This window comes from Adelges cooleyi, unplaced genomic scaffold (assembly GCF_023614345.1).
Source record: "Adelges cooleyi isolate 19-005CV unplaced genomic scaffold, UGA_ACOO_1.1 ACOO_flye_CR_arks_rails_tigmint_CR_PRNA_574, whole genome shotgun sequence".
Lineage (NCBI taxonomy): Eukaryota > Metazoa > Arthropoda > Insecta > Hemiptera > Adelgidae > Adelges > Adelges cooleyi.
The window spans coordinates 8,609,216-8,627,087 of NW_026096268.1; the positions used below are offsets into that span (position 1 = coordinate 8,609,216).

At 33.7% G+C, this 17,872-nt stretch overlaps 2 protein-coding genes across 2 annotated transcripts; one reads left to right on the top strand and one right to left on the bottom strand.

Moving 5' to 3' along the window:
* The first annotated feature begins 4,034 nt into the window (after positions 1-4,034).
* LOC126842913 (T-complex protein 1 subunit theta-like) lies at positions 4,035-7,173 on the top strand. The gene is made up of 10 exons (XM_050580136.1): positions 4,035-4,273; positions 4,375-4,545; positions 4,615-4,746; positions 4,824-5,031; positions 5,640-5,701; positions 5,758-5,895; positions 5,976-6,221; positions 6,291-6,494; positions 6,576-6,812; positions 6,887-7,173. The coding sequence occupies exons 1-10, from the start codon at positions 4,214-4,216 to the stop codon at positions 7,079-7,081; spliced, it is 1,653 nt and encodes a 550-aa protein (XP_050436093.1). The 5' UTR covers positions 4,035-4,213; the 3' UTR covers positions 7,082-7,173.
* Positions 7,174-7,899: 726 nt separating this feature from the next.
* On the bottom strand, positions 7,900-17,308 carry LOC126842901 (uncharacterized). Its single transcript, XM_050580119.1, has 14 exons — positions 17,006-17,308; positions 16,376-16,465; positions 13,026-13,312; positions 12,538-12,789; positions 11,808-11,966; positions 11,585-11,710; positions 11,263-11,491; positions 10,168-10,298; positions 9,815-10,060; positions 9,492-9,741; positions 9,211-9,414; positions 8,995-9,139; positions 8,831-8,933; positions 7,900-8,713 (listed from the first exon to the last, which is right to left on the bottom strand). Exons 2-14 carry the CDS (start codon positions 16,440-16,442, stop codon positions 8,165-8,167), a joined length of 2,748 nt encoding a protein of 915 aa, XP_050436076.1. The 5' UTR covers positions 16,443-16,465; positions 17,006-17,308; the 3' UTR covers positions 7,900-8,164.
* Positions 17,309-17,872: the final 564 nt, after the last annotated feature.

Sequence of the window (17,872 nt, forward strand, 5' to 3'; positions counted from 1 at the left end):
CGTTACAACTTGTGCAAACGGTCTCTGCCATTAAGACAGTCTAACCGCAACTCGAATAATTGATAATGTCTGCTCTAGAATCCAGTCAATAATGCAAGCTGTGTGTGTTTGTGTGTGGCGTGTGCGCGTCATCAAACTTGGCTAATTTATTATCGAGGCAACACGTTTTGTCAGTTACCTACCAAAACCGCCGAAAACATCCATTAGGTAGTTCTACAGATACCGGAAGTAGTTCTTGGCTCGACCAACGAAAGTACATTGTATTGTTTTCACAAGGCTGTGTTTTGTAACAAGTTCAAAAGTCACATAAAACGTAAAACCGAAAAGGAACCTCTAGTCGGCATTTTCCAAAACTAACTGAGTTAGAACTATTTTTCGAATCTAGATTGGTTTTTTTGACCTGATACATCTTTGTAGCAAACAAAAAAATGCCTAAGCCATTGCACTTTGAAGTTTGCGAATGTTTTGGCCTGACCCGATTAAAACAAAAATATCAATTTAAAAAAATGAGCTTAGAATCAAATCAACTTTTTATCGCTTATAGTTTATGAGAAATTTGAAAATTATCCGTTTATAAGATGTAACAAGCCTGTATAATTATCTTATATTAAAGCTAAGACAAACGTCTATCTTCTCACTGTTGGTGTGTAGCAATTTGTGTTTATTCCTATTCACAACAAGCTCTTAAAGTTATCAAAATCAAGTTTTTTTTTCATTTCAATTACCATAGAAAGTAAAAAATTTAATTGAATATAGAGTTAGAGGTGTTTTGTAAAGCTTGTGTATTAATATGTTACATAGACTGTAGTTATATTTTCTACTTTTGACTAAACTGAAATATATTGAAACATATTTTCATTCCGAATTAGTATTATTATATTCATTAATGTTATTATAAAATCCAAACAACATGTGCCCTTTTCAAGTGTTGAGTGTCTTTTATACAAATCATGGGAAAGTGTTTGTATAAAGCAAGCAAGAAATCGTGCAAACCTTATAACAAAAACTAACATCAGTGGTAATACAGTAGCGACAGCTGCGAATAATATTTTTATCTCTTTCTACCATTTTTTATAAGGTTCTTTTTATACATACATACATATATATATATATATATATATATATATATATATATATATCTTGTGGCTGCTGTTTGTATTGTGCTTTTAATTTTGCTCGGTCGAATACTGCAGCCGGAGTTAAGTACATATAATGTATAGACCCTCAAGCAAGCCTTTTTCATTATATTATACACTATAGAATCTCGAGGACGATGTAGGTTTATCATATTACACTGATAGTAACATAATATATATAGATACAAAAAAAAAATGACCCCGAAGAGCAAGTAAAAGAAAAATAACGGTAGATATGAGTTTTTTTGGCTACTCAACTAAGTTATGTCGGAAACGGACTTTTTGTTTTTTTCAGCTAATAAAAAAAAACGAATCTATCTTGCCAATTACATTGACGAGCTGATGTGATGTAAATTGCTTTGGACAGAAGGCATGCAATTGAAGTGTACTAAGAACTTTTAATCTCCACGCAGAACAATGCCAGAAAATATTCTTTTGGTGAACTTGAACATAAGAAACTAACCATAATATGTCTTTTGAACATACTTTGTCTGTTATTAATAACAATTATTCATTTTCAAAAAAACAAAATCTGGAGTATAATTTAGTTTATCAATATGAAATGTAATAATATAGTTTAGTCGATTCACGAAATTTATTTGTTGCTCTACTTAAAATTGAAAGTCTTCCACCGATTTGACGATGTTATTCGATTTTCTGTCTTATTATACCAAGCTAAATGTTGTATATTTTTCTAAGGTTTTTTTCCCTTGGCACTGCAAATAAGAAAAGATTATTGTGATTTCCCGCGTCGGAGCAAGACTATATTATTTTCTTTCTCTTAACGTTCGCCCGCATGTGTATAAGAAGCCATCAATGACCTAGTTTTGAATGGCTAGCAACGCATAGAAGCGTTGCTGCGTTACCACTCGCTCGCCTACGGTTTCCCAATTATCTCAAACATCAATATATTATATATTTTGGAAAAATTATGTTCTAAAACTTCGTGTCTATTTTTAATACCAAAAAGTTGCGGTTTAAAGTATTATATCTACAATTAAAACGAACACATTCATCATACTACAGAAGCGGTCGCCCTTATATTACATGATTTTCCAACAGTTCAAAATCATTTATTCGACGCAAACCTTAGAAAGTATTATTTTTACAATGATATACATTATTTTTGTTTCTGGACCCACAATATTTTCAAAACCGCTGAATCGATTTCTTTGTGTAGGAAGATTACATTAGATCAGGAATCGCAACCAAAAGGTCGGTTCAAAAACTTAAATGTTTACCCTTCGCCCTACAAAATCGAGAAAAACGCTAAATAATGTACATATTCTTCGATATACATTGACAAACCAAAGAAAAAAATTGCAGAAACCCATATACCCTTATAAATGGTGGAATACTTTTTATTTATTTCACTTTTAATTCCTACCGTCTTGTGATTTCATACCGACCTCACTATAAAGTATAAAAGCAATACTGTGCTTATTAACTAACTATTTGATTTGATTTTTTTTTTTTTTGTTATCACAATAAAAATAACCAAGTATTAATTGAGTTAAGGCGTGTAAAGCAAAAAAAAAAAATGAGTTAAAGTGTTTTTCTCGATTTTAACGCAAAAGGAGTTATTTTCCAATACAAATATTTTATCTTGATAATTATTTAGATACTATTTTATTCCAACATACTTACCCAAATTGTTATGCATTCTTATTTAATTTACGCCATCTGCTGTGATTTTTGTGTGTATAGTGAAATAAATCAATAATATTACATAACGGTACAACATAGAACCGTCACCTATAATAACAATTTTCTATTAACAATGCATGCATTTGTAAATGTATCTGATGAGTTTTCATTAACATTAGAAAGAGCTGACTTTCTGAATTTATAATATTTTACTCATTATGATCAAAATGATTCGCATGCCAGGTGTGTAGTCTTACATCAAACCACATGCAAAACTAATTTAATCATGCAAACAATGTATACTATGAGGAATTATTGATAATTTGTTTTCTTTTATAAGTTTTAACTTCTATTTACAAACTGTCATCATAATCCAAGTGAATAGTGATCATACATACTTCTTGTTGTAAAACCAATATCATAGAACAGACTTAATATCAAAGTATGTTTTTTTAGCCAATTTATCCTCGGTTCAGCATCGAAATGTATAAATAAAATTTGTGTAAATGCAAACGTCTGATTAAAAATTTAAATGACATAACGCAAAGACAATAAAAAAATCAAATAGTTAAGGGAATTGCATTGGAATAATTTTATAGGTAATAGGACATCTACCTGTTTGCCAAGAAAGTATAAACGAAGTGATGACAGCTGTATATTATATTAAAGCGAATTGAAAAAATGCAATAATGATATTAAATTGATTGGCAGTAAGGAAAAGCGACGGAAAACTAGAAAAGAATGAATTGAAAAAATAAGTTTATTTTTAATTACAATTTTCAAGAACTCTGATTCATGCGGTCTCTATCAAAATGCTTGTATTTTATTTGAAATGTAAACATTTCTACCGCTCTTCAATAAAAAAATATTGACGGTAGTTTATTTTCCCACTAATATAGATCTATATTAGTATAACATGCACTATAGATCTTTTACTTTTAAAAAATATTTTTGACATTACTCATTACTTACAATATAATAACAATTTATAATAATTATTATTTTTTCATATTACATTAATTTATATTATACAAACAATATATTATGTATATAAACACCATATTATTTACAAACTCTTTATTCTGGTTATTTTTTTTATTGTTTACCGCCTACCGGTATAATACCTATTGAAGTCGAAGCGCGAGCAACACTCATAATTCTTATCACTAATGAACACAAGCCGGTATGAAGATAGCGGTTGAAAACGATAACCTCAAAATATAAACCTAAAACGATTTAATTTATCTATATTTATGTTATAGAATCTAGATAATTGAGTCTTCAGTCTAGTGGAGTTAGGTAAATATTAAAAATTCGTCGTAAACGCTCAAAACCCTTCAAAATAATATTTATTCTATTATTGAAACCGTTTTCTTTTAAACCTATGTTTATTGGTATCATACTATTTGTTTAAAATCGAAATACCTATTATGGCGTTACACATTCCGAGAGCGCCGGGCTTTGCCCAAATGTTAAAAGATGGTGCAATGGTATGTATTCAACAACAATTTTAATAATCTGAAACCTTTAATTATTTCAATCGCATTATTTTAATAATCTCGTTTTGCCAACCTTCCCGGTCTGGTCGTAGCATCTCTCCGGTCTTGAAGAAGCCGTGTACCGTAACATAGCGGCGTGCAAAGAGTTTGCGGGAACGGTTAAAACGGCGTACGGTCCGAACGGCATGAATAAAATTGTCATTAACCACATTGACAAAACGTTTATCACCAACGATGCGGCCACCATCGTCAAAGAACTTGATGTACGTAGTAATTTCGTATAGAACACACCCTTAAATGTGTTAATTATTTCTTTTAATACGTTTTAACAGGTCGAACATCCAGCTGCTAAACTCATAGTAATGGCCTCTGAAATACAAGAACAAGAAGTCGGCGATGGCACAAACTTTGTTATAATATTGGCCGGAGCTCTACTCGAGCAAGCCGAAAAATTATTAAAAATGGTTAGTTAGTTTGTTGTTGTTTTTTTTTTTAATTTACCAAATCCTTGCTAATAAAATTACAATACAATGCATTTTAGGGTTTAACTCCAGTCGAAGTATGTGAAGGCTATCAGGTCGCACTTGGGAAAGCCATTGAAATTTTGCCCTCGTTGACGTGCCATGAGGTTAAAGATATCAAAAGTAATTCAGGCAAAGAAGCGTTAGGACAAGCTGTAAAATCATCGATTATGAGTAAACAATACGGCCAGGAAGAGTTTATCTCTAATCTTGTGCTTGAAGCATGTTGTAAGTGTAATTGGCAAAACTATTTTACTGGGTGTCTTTTTTTGTGAAATATTTTTTTTTAACAAAAGTACTTTTGTGCCAATTTCAAATCTAAGAAAAAAGATAGATGCACGAAAGCAGTTATTAAGTTACAGACGCTTAGAGTGGCCATATTTTGCACAACGGTCCATTCCGCATTGTGGTTGTTTTTTTTATTTAATACTATGGCAATAAAAACAACAATAATTTAATCTAAAAACAAATTTTTTATTCATTAATTATTCTTTAAATAATAACAAGTTAAGTTAATTTATAATATTATATTAAAAGAGGTTGACCATTTAGAGTAAAAATATCTAGTTCCATTCCAACACCCATATATGAATATGAGTGAATTTGTCTTAAAAAGTGTCTTAGATAAAATTAAACTTTTGACTTTTAAATTCTTGATAAATATGTAATATGTGTCCTACATTATATTACTGTATAAAAAAACAGGTATTAGATAAGTTTGAAACTTTTTTGAAAATTTTAAAAGCAAAAATTCAAGTTAAACTTTATGTTTAAATAATAACATTAAACTTGCTCACGAGTATATTTTAATATAAGGTACAGCTTTTTTCTTTCAGCGTCAATCTTGCCCGAGAAAACCACATTTAATGTAGACAACATCAGAGTGTGCAAAATTTTGGTAAATTACATATTAAAATAATTGTTTATTCTGTAAATAATTTTCTCTTGTAACAGGGTTCGAACTTATACAATTCAACCGTTGTCAATGGTATGGTATTTAAACGTACAAACGAAGGAGACATTACAAAACAAACAAACGCTAAAATTGCTGTATATACGTGTCCAATCGACATAACTACTACGGAAACAAAAGTATTCAATTTTTTACTACTGTTGGGTAAAAAAAAACTAAAGTATTCTTATTTGGAAATTTTGTTTTTTTTTTGTTTTAGGGTACTGTTCTTATTAAATCGGCGGACGAGTTACAAAACTTCAGCCGTGGCGAAGAAATGGTACTCGAAGAACAAATAAAAGCCATAGCCGATGCTGGTGTCACGGTTATCGTTGCCGGAGGGAAATTTGGCGACATGGCGTTACACTATTTGAATAAATACAAAATTATGGGCGTTCGTCTAATGAGCAAGTTTGATTTGAGACGGCTATGTAAAGCTGTATCGGCAACAGCGCTGCCCAGACTTGTAAGTTTGCGTAAACTTACATGTCAATGAGTTATATTGGTAAATTTGTTTTTTCTTATGTTTGCTTAGACACCGCCAAACAAAGAAGAACTTGGATTTGCAGACTGTGTTTATGTCGATGAACTAGGCGATACGTCTTTAGTGGTTTTTCGTTTAGACGGTAAAGATTCGCGAATGGCCACGATCGTTGTACGTGGAGCCACTGACAACTTTATGGACGACATCGAAAGAGCTATTGACGACGGTGTCAACACATTTAAAGGAGTTACTAGAGTACGCAATGGTTGAAATATTAATAATAGGTACTCGGTTGATTTGTATTTGTCGATCGGCTTTAAAACCTATTGTTTACAGGACGGAAGATTGTTACCAGGAGCTGGTGCCACTGAAATGGAACTCGCTTATCAGATTAGTCAGTTTGCCGACACATTACCAGGGTTGGAACAGTATGCAGCTAATCGTTTCGCAATCGCTTTAGAAGGTTTTGTACAAATTTTAGCCGACAACACTGGTGTAAAATCGAATGAAACATTAGCTGAACTGTATTCCCAACATAGTAAGCTCAACAAAAATGCAGGTTTCAACATCGAGGTGAATAAAAATTTTTTTTTTAATGACTTAGTCTCACGTTACTGTATTTTCCTTTTTTTTTTTTAAATATGAAGGCTAGCGGATCATCTTTGTTGGATGTAGTCAAAGCTGGAATAGTTGACTCGTACTTCGTAAAGTATTGGGGTTTAAAGTATGCAACGCAAGCGGCTTGTACAATATTGAAAGTCGATCAAATTATTATGGCTAAGCGAGCGGGAGGCCCAAGAGCCCCTGGTGGTCGCGCACCCGACAACGATGACGATGCTTAATCTTTTTGATGTTATATGTTTTCTCACTGATTCGAGTTACTAATTTAATTTTTTTTTATACTAATAATAGTATTAACATAATATGTAATTTTTTTTTTTTTTAATGTAAAGTATCTATTTTTGAAAAAATACATTTTTAATAAAAACACAAAATTTGATTTGTCACTTAAATTTAATTCCTATCTACGCAATTTCTTATATATGTATATTTTTTTTTGACTAGGCGTTTCTTTACGATTTAATAATTTATTTTTTGCCGAATTAATAGCTAAATTTGTAAGTTGGATATATTTTGCTTTCAAGTTTCATCATTGTATTATTTTTCAATTCTATAAGATTCCTTATGCCAATCCATTTAACATTTTATATGGCGGCTTTATGTAATTGGGATGACACCGTTATAGAAAGTAAAATGTAATATGTCCTATACGTAAGTCTAACAGACTTGCCGTATTGCAAATATCTCAAAAGTAAATCTTGTTAAGGCGACTTGTCATCAAATAGGTCCCTTAGATGCTGATAAATCCCCAAAAAGCTCGGTTTGAATTAAATTAATCACAATATTCTATCCGTTTTGGTCTCTGGTGAATGAACATTTATATTGCATTTCGGAAACCCATTTTAAAATATTAACGTCCCGTGGAATTACATAATCCAAAATAACGTTTTTTATCGGATAAACGTCAATGGTATTTCGATCCAAACAGTATTTATACACTTTGGGTCTGAAAAAGCCAATTTCACTTTTTGTAACTTTGAGGTAGGTTTGTGATCACACTTGTTTTGCTAAAGAGAGCTAAAATAATTAAAAACAAAAGTAAAACACAAAGATTTTTGTTTATTAATCGTCTAGTTCACAGTAATTTCTACGAAATAGAAAGCAACATCTCTTGACAACCATAGTTAGGTAAGTAGGTACTGCTTTCGAGGTAGGTAGAGTTTAAAAACAGTACCCTTAGGAAAATATCGACATTTGAAGGATTTATGTAAAAGAAAATAGTTACAACAAGAACGAGCGTTAGGTATTTTTCAAAACAAAGTTCAACTACTGCAATAATACATATAGGTAATATATGTAATTATTTAGCTTTTGTTGTAGACAATTTTGTTGTCGACATAAACGGAAACCGTATCCTTAATTTCCACACCGTCGTCTTCGTCGACAAATCTAATAGTCGAATCGTTGGCATACTCAGACTTGTGTTTCTCTTTGCCAAACGGTCCGGCCCTGTTCGGCGACGCTTCGAGCGTGTTCAACGATACGCAGTCTTCGCCGACCAACGTGGACTCGCTGTCCGCCGACAACCTGTTGTCGGACTTGCCGCTGATCTCGCAGTTCCTTTTGCACTTGTCGCTTTTACTACTGTCCAACACGGACATCTCAATGGTCTCGCGGTGCTCCGCGCCGGGACTCCGGTCCGACAACGGCGGTATCCAAAGACAATAAGCCGGATCCATCCCTATGTAAGATCCCGGCACGCTGCTGGTGTTGTGCACGTTGTAATCGTAGTAGTCCATTTCCAAGTCGGACACGTCATGGCCGTGGATACTCGAATCCGTGCTGCTGTTCAACGGATTGTGCAGCCTCCGACCTCTTTGTCTGCGGTTCAAACTCGAAGTCGATTGCACCATCTGCGGGTAATAAAAAAAAAACAAAAGTAGTAAGTCCTATAAACGGACACACAAACGGATGATTTCGTCAGTGTTTCGCCACTAGGTTAACGTTAATAATTATTGAAAAATACTAACGGTTTGACGGGACGACAGCGACGATTGTGACTCGAAAAGTGCACAAGAACGTTTGGCCGGTGAACGGGTGACCGAATGATCTGGTATGTTTTCCGTTTCACTCCTAAACAAAGACAGCACGGTACAGGTATAAGAAACTAAACGCTTGTTGTACGGGTACACACTTGGCTACGGAATCGTTATCTCTTTCTATCTCGTCTTGATTGTTGTTCAAGCTCACAGCTTCATTCCTCGACAGTGCTTGTGACTGTATCGATGTCGTGGATGTCATGTGATCGTTTTCAATCAACATGCTCTGCGCCGAACCAACTGGAAAATGCATACAACTCGAATAACATTTCATGTTTGGCAATTCGTCATAAAAACGTGTGGCTACTTACTCGATTGCTTGTCCACCGTTGTCGCTTTGTGGTACTTATGTTTGCGTTCGGCAAACTGTAAAGTGAAGCACACACAAGTAAAGACCAAAAACAATATAACTGCCGAGATGGTGGCTAGAAATGTATCAATATGTGATATTATGATTAGAACTTTGTCTTTGAAATGAACGTGACTGAAATCCGTCAAATTCAAATGATTCGCCTCTGAAATGAAAAAAAGAAACATTACTTATAGATATTTAAAAATACATTTTTACATTTGTAATTTTTTTTTTTTTAACCTGTTCGGCTTATTACGGCCAAAAATCCACCTGAACATTCATCACTCGATGATAAAGCAGGCTTTGAAAAAAATTCCAAAAGCATATTTGTACTCGTCGATCTGATTGATCTAAGCAAACTCGAAGCGCCCTCGTAATGGGCTAAAAGATCAGAAGCTGTAGAGTCACCGTCTCGAAGTTTTACCCATTGTTCCGGACATGACAAAAATAGTCTTGCGAAATTAATTCGAATAATTGTATCGTCATAAGTCTGGAAAATATTTTATTCACATATTATACTGCACAATGCGCACGATACGTTAAAAAAAAACAACAAATCAAACCTTTATCAACCACAGTGAGCGCCCAGGACAAGTTTTCGTTGAAGCCCGCAACGTTCGGATTTCTTTCGACATATGAATTACACAACCACATCGGCATTCTTCAGGAAGATCTTCATTCCCAATTTCACCATACATAATGACTGTGTCCGACTGATTTCCAGAAGGTGTAATTTGTTGTTCGACCTTTTCGCATTCTTTACCATACAATTCTTTTTCACCGCATTTTTCCGTTTCTAAAGACGGACCCTAAACAAATATTCAGGTCTTTCAACTTTCAAGCACCAAATTGTCAAACACACAGACATTTTTTTCTAATTTCTGTTTATAAACTTTATTGTGTAAATCAAATGTACCTGACAAAATTTAGCTCCATATTTCGGTGGCGGCGAATCACAAGTCCTGTACCGATTTCTCGTCCCGCCGTAACATGTGGTCGAACACGGTGACCATTCGCTCCATTTACTCCATTGTCCAGAATCGCTGTCTAACATAGGACAAAATTCGCATGATATATTTTAAAGAATTTCAGTCGTTAAGAATGAATAGTATTTAGGTCTTAGGGCTCTAAATGTAATCTTAGCAATTGGCAAGTCTGGAGTACTGGCCTTTTAGACCCAGTAGATAATAACATATATATAATGCTGAGATGCACAAAACTTAATTGGTACCATAAACCGTGTTTGGACCAAACACAATGCTCTATAATAAAGAGTTTATGGAACCAATAAAGTTTTATGCGATCCAGCGCTAAAGCTTTACTAGGGATGTAGAGAAAGCATTACAATGCTTTGAATAGCACCCACTTTCCTACCCTGAAATAATTACAACGCATATAATTTATTCTGAAAAAAGGATGTTGTTTTATTTTTTCCACATTTATACCTAATATAATTAATATATGTTGAAGCACAACAGTTAGGCTAGTTTTTAAATTATTAATTGTAACCTTTAACTTAATTAGTCATACATGAAGTCTCAGCTTACCAACGGATCCACTCATTTTGAAAGCCCGCATCGGATGGTTACAAGACCCTGATGACACGTTTTCGTGATACATTTCAATTCAACTTTGTTTTCCTAATTAAACATTCCGAGGAGCTCCCGATTTGGATCCTTTGGATTTTGCCATTCCTAAGTCCTAACCTATCCTAGTAGCCCGCAAACTCCAAGGATGCAGCTATAAATAACTATAAATGAAGTCTAATGAAACTACTTTTTCAATTCAAATGCACGCTACCAAGAGGGTTCAAATTGGGACAAAAGCATAAAGCTTTGAAGTCCTGTAATCTCCTCCCGTAATGGGATTCCTACCGTGCCAATTTAGAGGGCTTTGTCAGTAAACCTGGATTTCAAATGTGTTGCTTAAGCCCGAGGTAGAATCATGTTATTCCCGTCTCGTTTACCGCCCCGGTGGTTTACAAGACCGCAGCTTGCGGATACCGTCTTACCTGTAATCGGTAACGTGGGAACGCATTGCGTCTTTATGTTTGTATACGCCTTGTTTATCGCTTGGTTTACGTACACGAAACAGTATTCTATGTACTTTTCGGAGAACAGCTCGCAATCAAAGTACACATTGTGCCGGCCTTTGTCTATTCGGTGTTCGGAAATGTAGTGCAACTTGGTAGGCGGCAACAGGGTGGAAACGTTATCCCGCAATCGTCCGAACAGTCTCACCTGCGAAGAAAAAACGATTCGGCCCATTCAAAACAACAACATTCTCCAACCTGCACACACGAGTCAGGTCTCGGGTCAGGTAAAATTAATTACTTTGTCGGCCGAGGGTAAGATACACGACGGATAGTGGAAGTCTATGGGGACGCCTCCGCCGTAGTTGTCGCAGGGGAAAATCGATTTACCGTGCACGTTCAGCGTGAATTTATTGTTTGCCACCACCTATACATAAGCATACAGTATACAGTAGGTAAAACAACGCAGCAGAACAACTTCAATAATATATTAGAGACCGCATGGTATAATATTTATACACTACCTCCAATTGTTCGTGAGCGGCTGCGGAAGCCACGGCGACCGCTTGACGCTCGGGCGGCCTAAGTACAGCCGAATAGAAACCAGCGATACCGAAAGAGTCGCAATTTATCAACACTTTCCTGAACTTAGAATATCCGCGAATTTGCTCTGAGTGGACTATCTGCAAGCCAACAAAATAAAGTATGTTAAAACGGCGCAATTGACGCCATCTACAAGCACCAGCGGTGAGTTAACCACGGATAAAGCGGTATACTCAAAGAAATTTATATTCAGATCTGGACCAACAGTAGGGCGACAAATATGACTTCAAAATGTTGTCACTTGCCGAAAACATATTTACTTTTCGAATGGGTTGTGTGAATGTTAGTTCAATCTTAAACGAATCAATAGGCATTTATCGGCCTATAATTGCACCAAATGTAGTGAAATAATACCCTTTCCCTTTTCAAGATTTAAGTCTAATTGCGCCAATGAGCCGCGAAATTGAGTGCCCTCGAGAGGTTCAAAAATGAATCCAAGAACAATAAGATGTACATCATCAAAACACCTTTTAAGCCCACCTTTAAATTCATCGTCGCTAAAATAGGTTTACTAAATTCATCAAAGGGGAGAGGCAAAGTAGAAAGGATTTCAAGAATTTTCCCAACATCATTGAAACCATTTCACCTGCCACCTTAGAATTGATCTAGGGACGCCCTTGGTCTAAAGGCCGTATAGCACTATGAACTTACCAAGTGCTCGACGGAATCGCGAGGAGACGCGACTCTAGAGACGTTATTGCAAGCAACCGCCGTCAAACCACAGTACATCACGTCCAACCACAGCACGGGCACTGCTGAACCGACGGCTGGTTCACATTGTGGCTCTTCGAACCTCACCACGACCACGACTTGTTGCCAGGGTTCGGGATACGTTGTAATGCGTTTCGGTTCAAACGACAGACTAGCCGACGGCCACCGAACATCGAGTTCGACGGTATTGTCCTGTTTTACAATACACAACGTTAAACAAAACATGTTAATTTAATCCCAAAAGAACTGAGAGTAGTGACAACTGCACCACACCAGAGCGCATGGAAAAGAGTGCGCCGAGAAACTCTTCTGCTTCAGAAATGAGTCGAAATGCCGAACCCCAATTGAGATGACCGTCGTGCACACTACTCTCAGTTCTCTCGAGACATTCTTTGACATAATATTATATTGTTCAGTGTAATTCTTACCTCGTTCAAATCTTCCTCCGTGTTCGAGACATCCGTCGCCGAGCCGTTGGATATCAACTGAAGGGCGTAGCGTCCACCTTTGGTGATGACGCCACAGTGTATGGTAACGTTGGAAGGCCAATTTTCGTCGACTGGTATCGTTCCCATCAACGTGTAATTGTTGTCGTTTTTCACTTCGTATAGCTGTACGACAGAACCTGGTTCCATCAGCTCTATGCTCAGGTCGCTTTTCAGTGCAGTGTAATCCGACGTCACGTTTAGCCATTGATCTTGAGTCACCGACCTCGCTAAAACCGACGAAACCGCATGTAGATTGCAAGTGCATCAAATAATCAATTACAGGAACAATATTATCAAAATGTTTTATTATGACAGGGCAGAACAGGTAAAAAAAAAAGGGTTTTAAGGGTAGATTTAAAGGGCAACCTTTAAAAGAAAATAGTTATTTACATAGTTGATTTGTTTATTAAAACTAAAATATTATAATGAAAATAATGACTATTGAATAACCAATTTTGAATAAATACTTTTTTTTAGTTATTTGAAGATAAAAATAGTAGGAAGAAATTGCGTATAATATTTATATTTTCATCCACGCACAATGTACTCTTTTCTACAACCCAAAAAACATTTAATTTTATTAAAAAATGGTTATCAAACTAATTATTATTTTCTATTCTGTATTTAATAAATAAATAAAATATGTAGGCCACTCTTTGAATTTTGGATGTTACCCTATGAAACTACCCTTAAAATTTTAAACTTATAATTAAAAATAATACAAATTTTATCTGAAACTTGTAAAATAATTATACATTCATAGAAAAAATGACTGTATTTATTAAGTTCTGCATATTATAATTAATAATTATTATAAAATATACATTTATAAATTGACTAAATGAAGCCACAAAATAATTCATTACATAATGCCTTAGGTAACATATAGGTATAACAGTAAATAAGAAAATATCATATATTCTATAAGAGGTTACGTGACTATGTCTGGTAAGTTATAGTAAGTATATATACAGATAATATTGAATATAAGTATTATATTTCACAAGGGCGAACTATTTGCACCCGTTGGCCGTTCGTGTGTTTAAAAATACATGCTAAATATTAAGGATAATTATTTTTACCAATATATTCTTGTCGGGTAAGTTAAAATTGTTTTTTACAATGTAATAACTTAAAACTGTATTCGGTAAGAATGATATTATGTTGGTGGACAATAGTTAATGTAGTTCCTGATTTTATGATATTATCTCCAAAGTCCCAATAGGTATTACAATAGGGTTCAATTTATTTTCAATCAATTACCAAGTAACAAAATTACACTACTATGGTAAAAGTATGTAACTATTGAATTTTTTTTAAAAATTGGTTACTTTGTACTTAGCTTAGTGAAACAACATATGTTTTGTACGTAAAAAATGTCTCACAAGATGCACTTTTCGGAAAAACTAAGCAATTTTAGCGTAAAAGTACATACATAAAAAAATTAAATTATCAAACCTTTATCTAAATTTTGACACGGGTGATTTTCGATTAAAAAAAATGTTTTGACAAAAGTTATAAGCTTTTGTAAATTTACTCCTAACACTTAAGGGATAGATGGAAAGCAATGGTTTTGGAGGTTGGTGCGGTGTACCCGCTGGTTATTTCCTATATTTAACTATAATATAGTAAATACGTATTTGATTAGTCTAATAAAAACGCACATAATCGTTTTTAAGAAGCCCCCACATTTTGTATTTCTCCTACGAATAAAAAATTAGGGAAGGGTACTTTGTTATTTATTATTAAGCACATTATATTCGTCCATTAGATTACTGTAATAACGGCGTCGCGTGTTTAAACACCTTTGCAAGTTTTTCTCAAATCCACTAAGGTCACACGAACACACATAAATATATTGATCGTATCTTATATACCCTCGGGTTAGAGATGAATGAACTATTAAACATGTACCTACACACCTATGTACCATTTACCGACTAAACTTATACATAAATAATTACAGTTTTGTAGTTTTTATTTTTGGAGACATTTTAGTCAATGTCATTTTACAATGTTCAAATTTTATATCTTATTTTAGAAAATTCTTGAATTTTATCAACTGTTGAAACTTAAACGGTAACGTATACATTTTATTCATTTTTTTAATTCCTAATAATTTACTAAGACATTTTAACTGATCGGTATCCAAGTTTTAATGATTATTTAGTTATTAAAGTTTAAAATTTAGGATAGGGGAAGGGTGGAGTGAAGTATTACATTTATCTACGCGCATACCGACCACACTCCACCCCTGTCTTAAATTTTAGACTTTAATAAATAATAACTTATATAAGTTAACCAGTCAAAATTTTCAACAAATTATTCTAGATTAAAAAAATGTAATTAAATATGTACCAATATCCAAAAATTTGATAGAGCTCTGGAAAATTCTAAAAAATAAATTATTTAGTAGTTTTTTATAATATTGTAAAATAACATAAGTATAAAAGAAAAACTAAAAAATGCAATTATTTTAGAGACATTGACTGTCTTGCGTTCAATGGATCTCATAACATATATTATACTTCTCATAAATATTGCATAGCATAATATTATGCATAATATATAACATTCATATGTGCAACTAGAAAAACCCCCAAGAAAACGTACCTATAGTACACATCTCCTGACATTTGTTTTTTATCGCATACATTCTGTTCGTGTACACAGTTTTGTGAAAGAAATAAGTGCCTATTCATTCATCATAAGTACCTTTGTTTACAGAAAGTAGTCGAGTTTTCTACAAATATATATTTTTTTTTCTGTTAAAACATAAGCCCTATTAACAAAAGAATTTATAATAACACGGTGTGTACATAGTTTGTAATAATAAATAAATTGGTACCGTATCCACTTATCAAACAAGGGTGGCAAGCTAAAATTCAAGTGTCTGCCTCCACCAGTTAGTACCTAAGTATACAAATTGAAACCCATACTAGCACAAAAAATTCAGGCAAAGCAGAGCCATTACATCCACTGCTTAAACTGTACAAAGTTACTTTTCTTAACTAGTTTAAGACAGTTAATTTAAATAAAATTGTTTTTTTAATATTCTAGATGAAAAAAATAATATAGCAAAATCGAAAAAAATATTGTAGAAATAGATTTACAATAAATGTATGAACATTTAAATGTTCTTCCTGAAAAGTTTATGTATTTGACTTATCTTATCTCTTTCGACTAAACACCGAAAACACAACATAACATAATGTTTTGTATAGTTTACTATACAAAACAAGATAATACTAAGCATTTGAAATCGGTACAAAAAAATAAAAAATACTTACCGACCAACAATATCAATATGACAAAATACTGATTGAAGAGTATTCTGTCGGGACGGTATCCGTTCATCGTTTTTGAGTGTCAAGTACAACCTATTAATATTGAAAACAAAATAGATGAGATCAAATTAAATAGCATATTAGATTCCTAGTATACCAGAATACATTTATTGTATCAGAACGGATACTTATGTAAAAGTTAATCCACATAGCAAATATGTATAATATAATATATTTTATTGAACAATTATAATTGACACCGATATTTAATATAATATTGTAAGGAATTTTTATATCGTGTTTTTTGCAAGACATCAAATATTAATAAATAACACAAACGTTTCAAAAATATTTCCATACTATGATTACAATCTTTCATAAAACTTCGGAAAAATTGTATTATTATATTATATTAAAAATGTTCACCAAAGCTCGAGACGAAAAACATTTATTGATGTGTCGATTTTATACATACGATATTATAATATGAGATCTACGCGTGCGAATTATACTTTTAGAACATTACATTTTATATCGTGGTATTATGCGTTTGCTTTTACTAATGTATTAAAAACCCCATAAGGGTCTTTATTATAATAAAATATAAATAATAATAATTTATAGTGTTGTTACCTCAGAATATAATGATGATGTTTTCGGTCGCCGTTAGATTCATATCGAGTGTAATATATTGTTGTGTAATAATACGCTTATTTAGAATAAAGGTTTAAAGTGAAAACAAAAAACAGGCTAATTAATTTTTGCATGGTAGGTACGAATGTAGTCTAATGGAACTAAATTGTTTAACAATAATCATCAAAAAAACAAAACAATAATGAACAATAACAAAACGACCGCGGTGTCTATTGCACTATAAGTTTTCAACAAAAAAATATATATACATTTTCTAGTTAAAATAACAGCCCACGCGAACGCCGTATCACGACTGGCGCACAGACAGGGTGTTCGACCCCTATAATTTTTCCCTCTTTGGGGTTTTCACCCTCGGCAGAGAACATATAGTGGAGAGCGCGACCTCGCGGACCTTTGCCAAGACTTTTATCGACTCGGCGCATCCCCATTGTTGGTTTTTATTGCTTTTCCAGACAGATCCGTAACGCACATTTATTACAACATAATAACCATTCATCTCCGATCAAATATTTAACCGTAAAACCCTTGTACACAACGACCGTTGCAATACCCCGCCTGAGATGTATACCTACTTACACGGTGGCAGAGGAAGTCTGAGATTCACGTGGTCCGACAATAAAAAAAATATCGAATTTTCGTTGAAAGCCGGCGTATAATTTATTCAATATACTTATAAACTGCCAAATACAAGCAGCACTTTTATTATATTATGTGCTGCGCCTTCATGCGTATAAGCGATGCGTTCCTATATACACAGCGGATAAATGAGTTGTAGACTTTATAAAGTAATAACTTCTGCTCCGACGAACAGCTATCTGCCTGTTGCCACTATGTAAACATGTAACG

Excerpts from the sequence above, each read along its gene's own strand:
- LOC126842913 (XM_050580136.1), top strand. The coding sequence starts at position 4,214 with ATGGCGTTACACATTCCGAGAGCGCCGGGCTTTGCCCAAATGTTAAAA. Across the intron at positions 6,222-6,290 it reads CAACAGCGCTGCCCAGACTT|ACACCGCCAAACAAAGAAGA; the intron begins GTAAGTTTGCGT and ends ATGTTTGCTTAG. Across the intron at positions 6,495-6,575 it reads CATTTAAAGGAGTTACTAGA|GACGGAAGATTGTTACCAGG; the intron begins GTACGCAATGGT and ends TATTGTTTACAG.
- LOC126842901 (XM_050580119.1), bottom strand. The coding sequence starts at position 16,442 with ATGAACGGATACCGTCCCGACAGAATACTCTTCAATCAGTATTTTGTC. Across the intron at positions 11,492-11,584 it reads TCTTACCCTCGGCCGACAAA|GTGAGACTGTTCGGACGATT; the intron begins GTAATTAATTTT and ends TTTTCTTCGCAG. Across the intron at positions 8,714-8,830 it reads CGCTGTCGTCCCGTCAAACC|ATGGTGCAATCGACTTCGAG; the intron begins GTTAGTATTTTT and ends TATTACCCGCAG.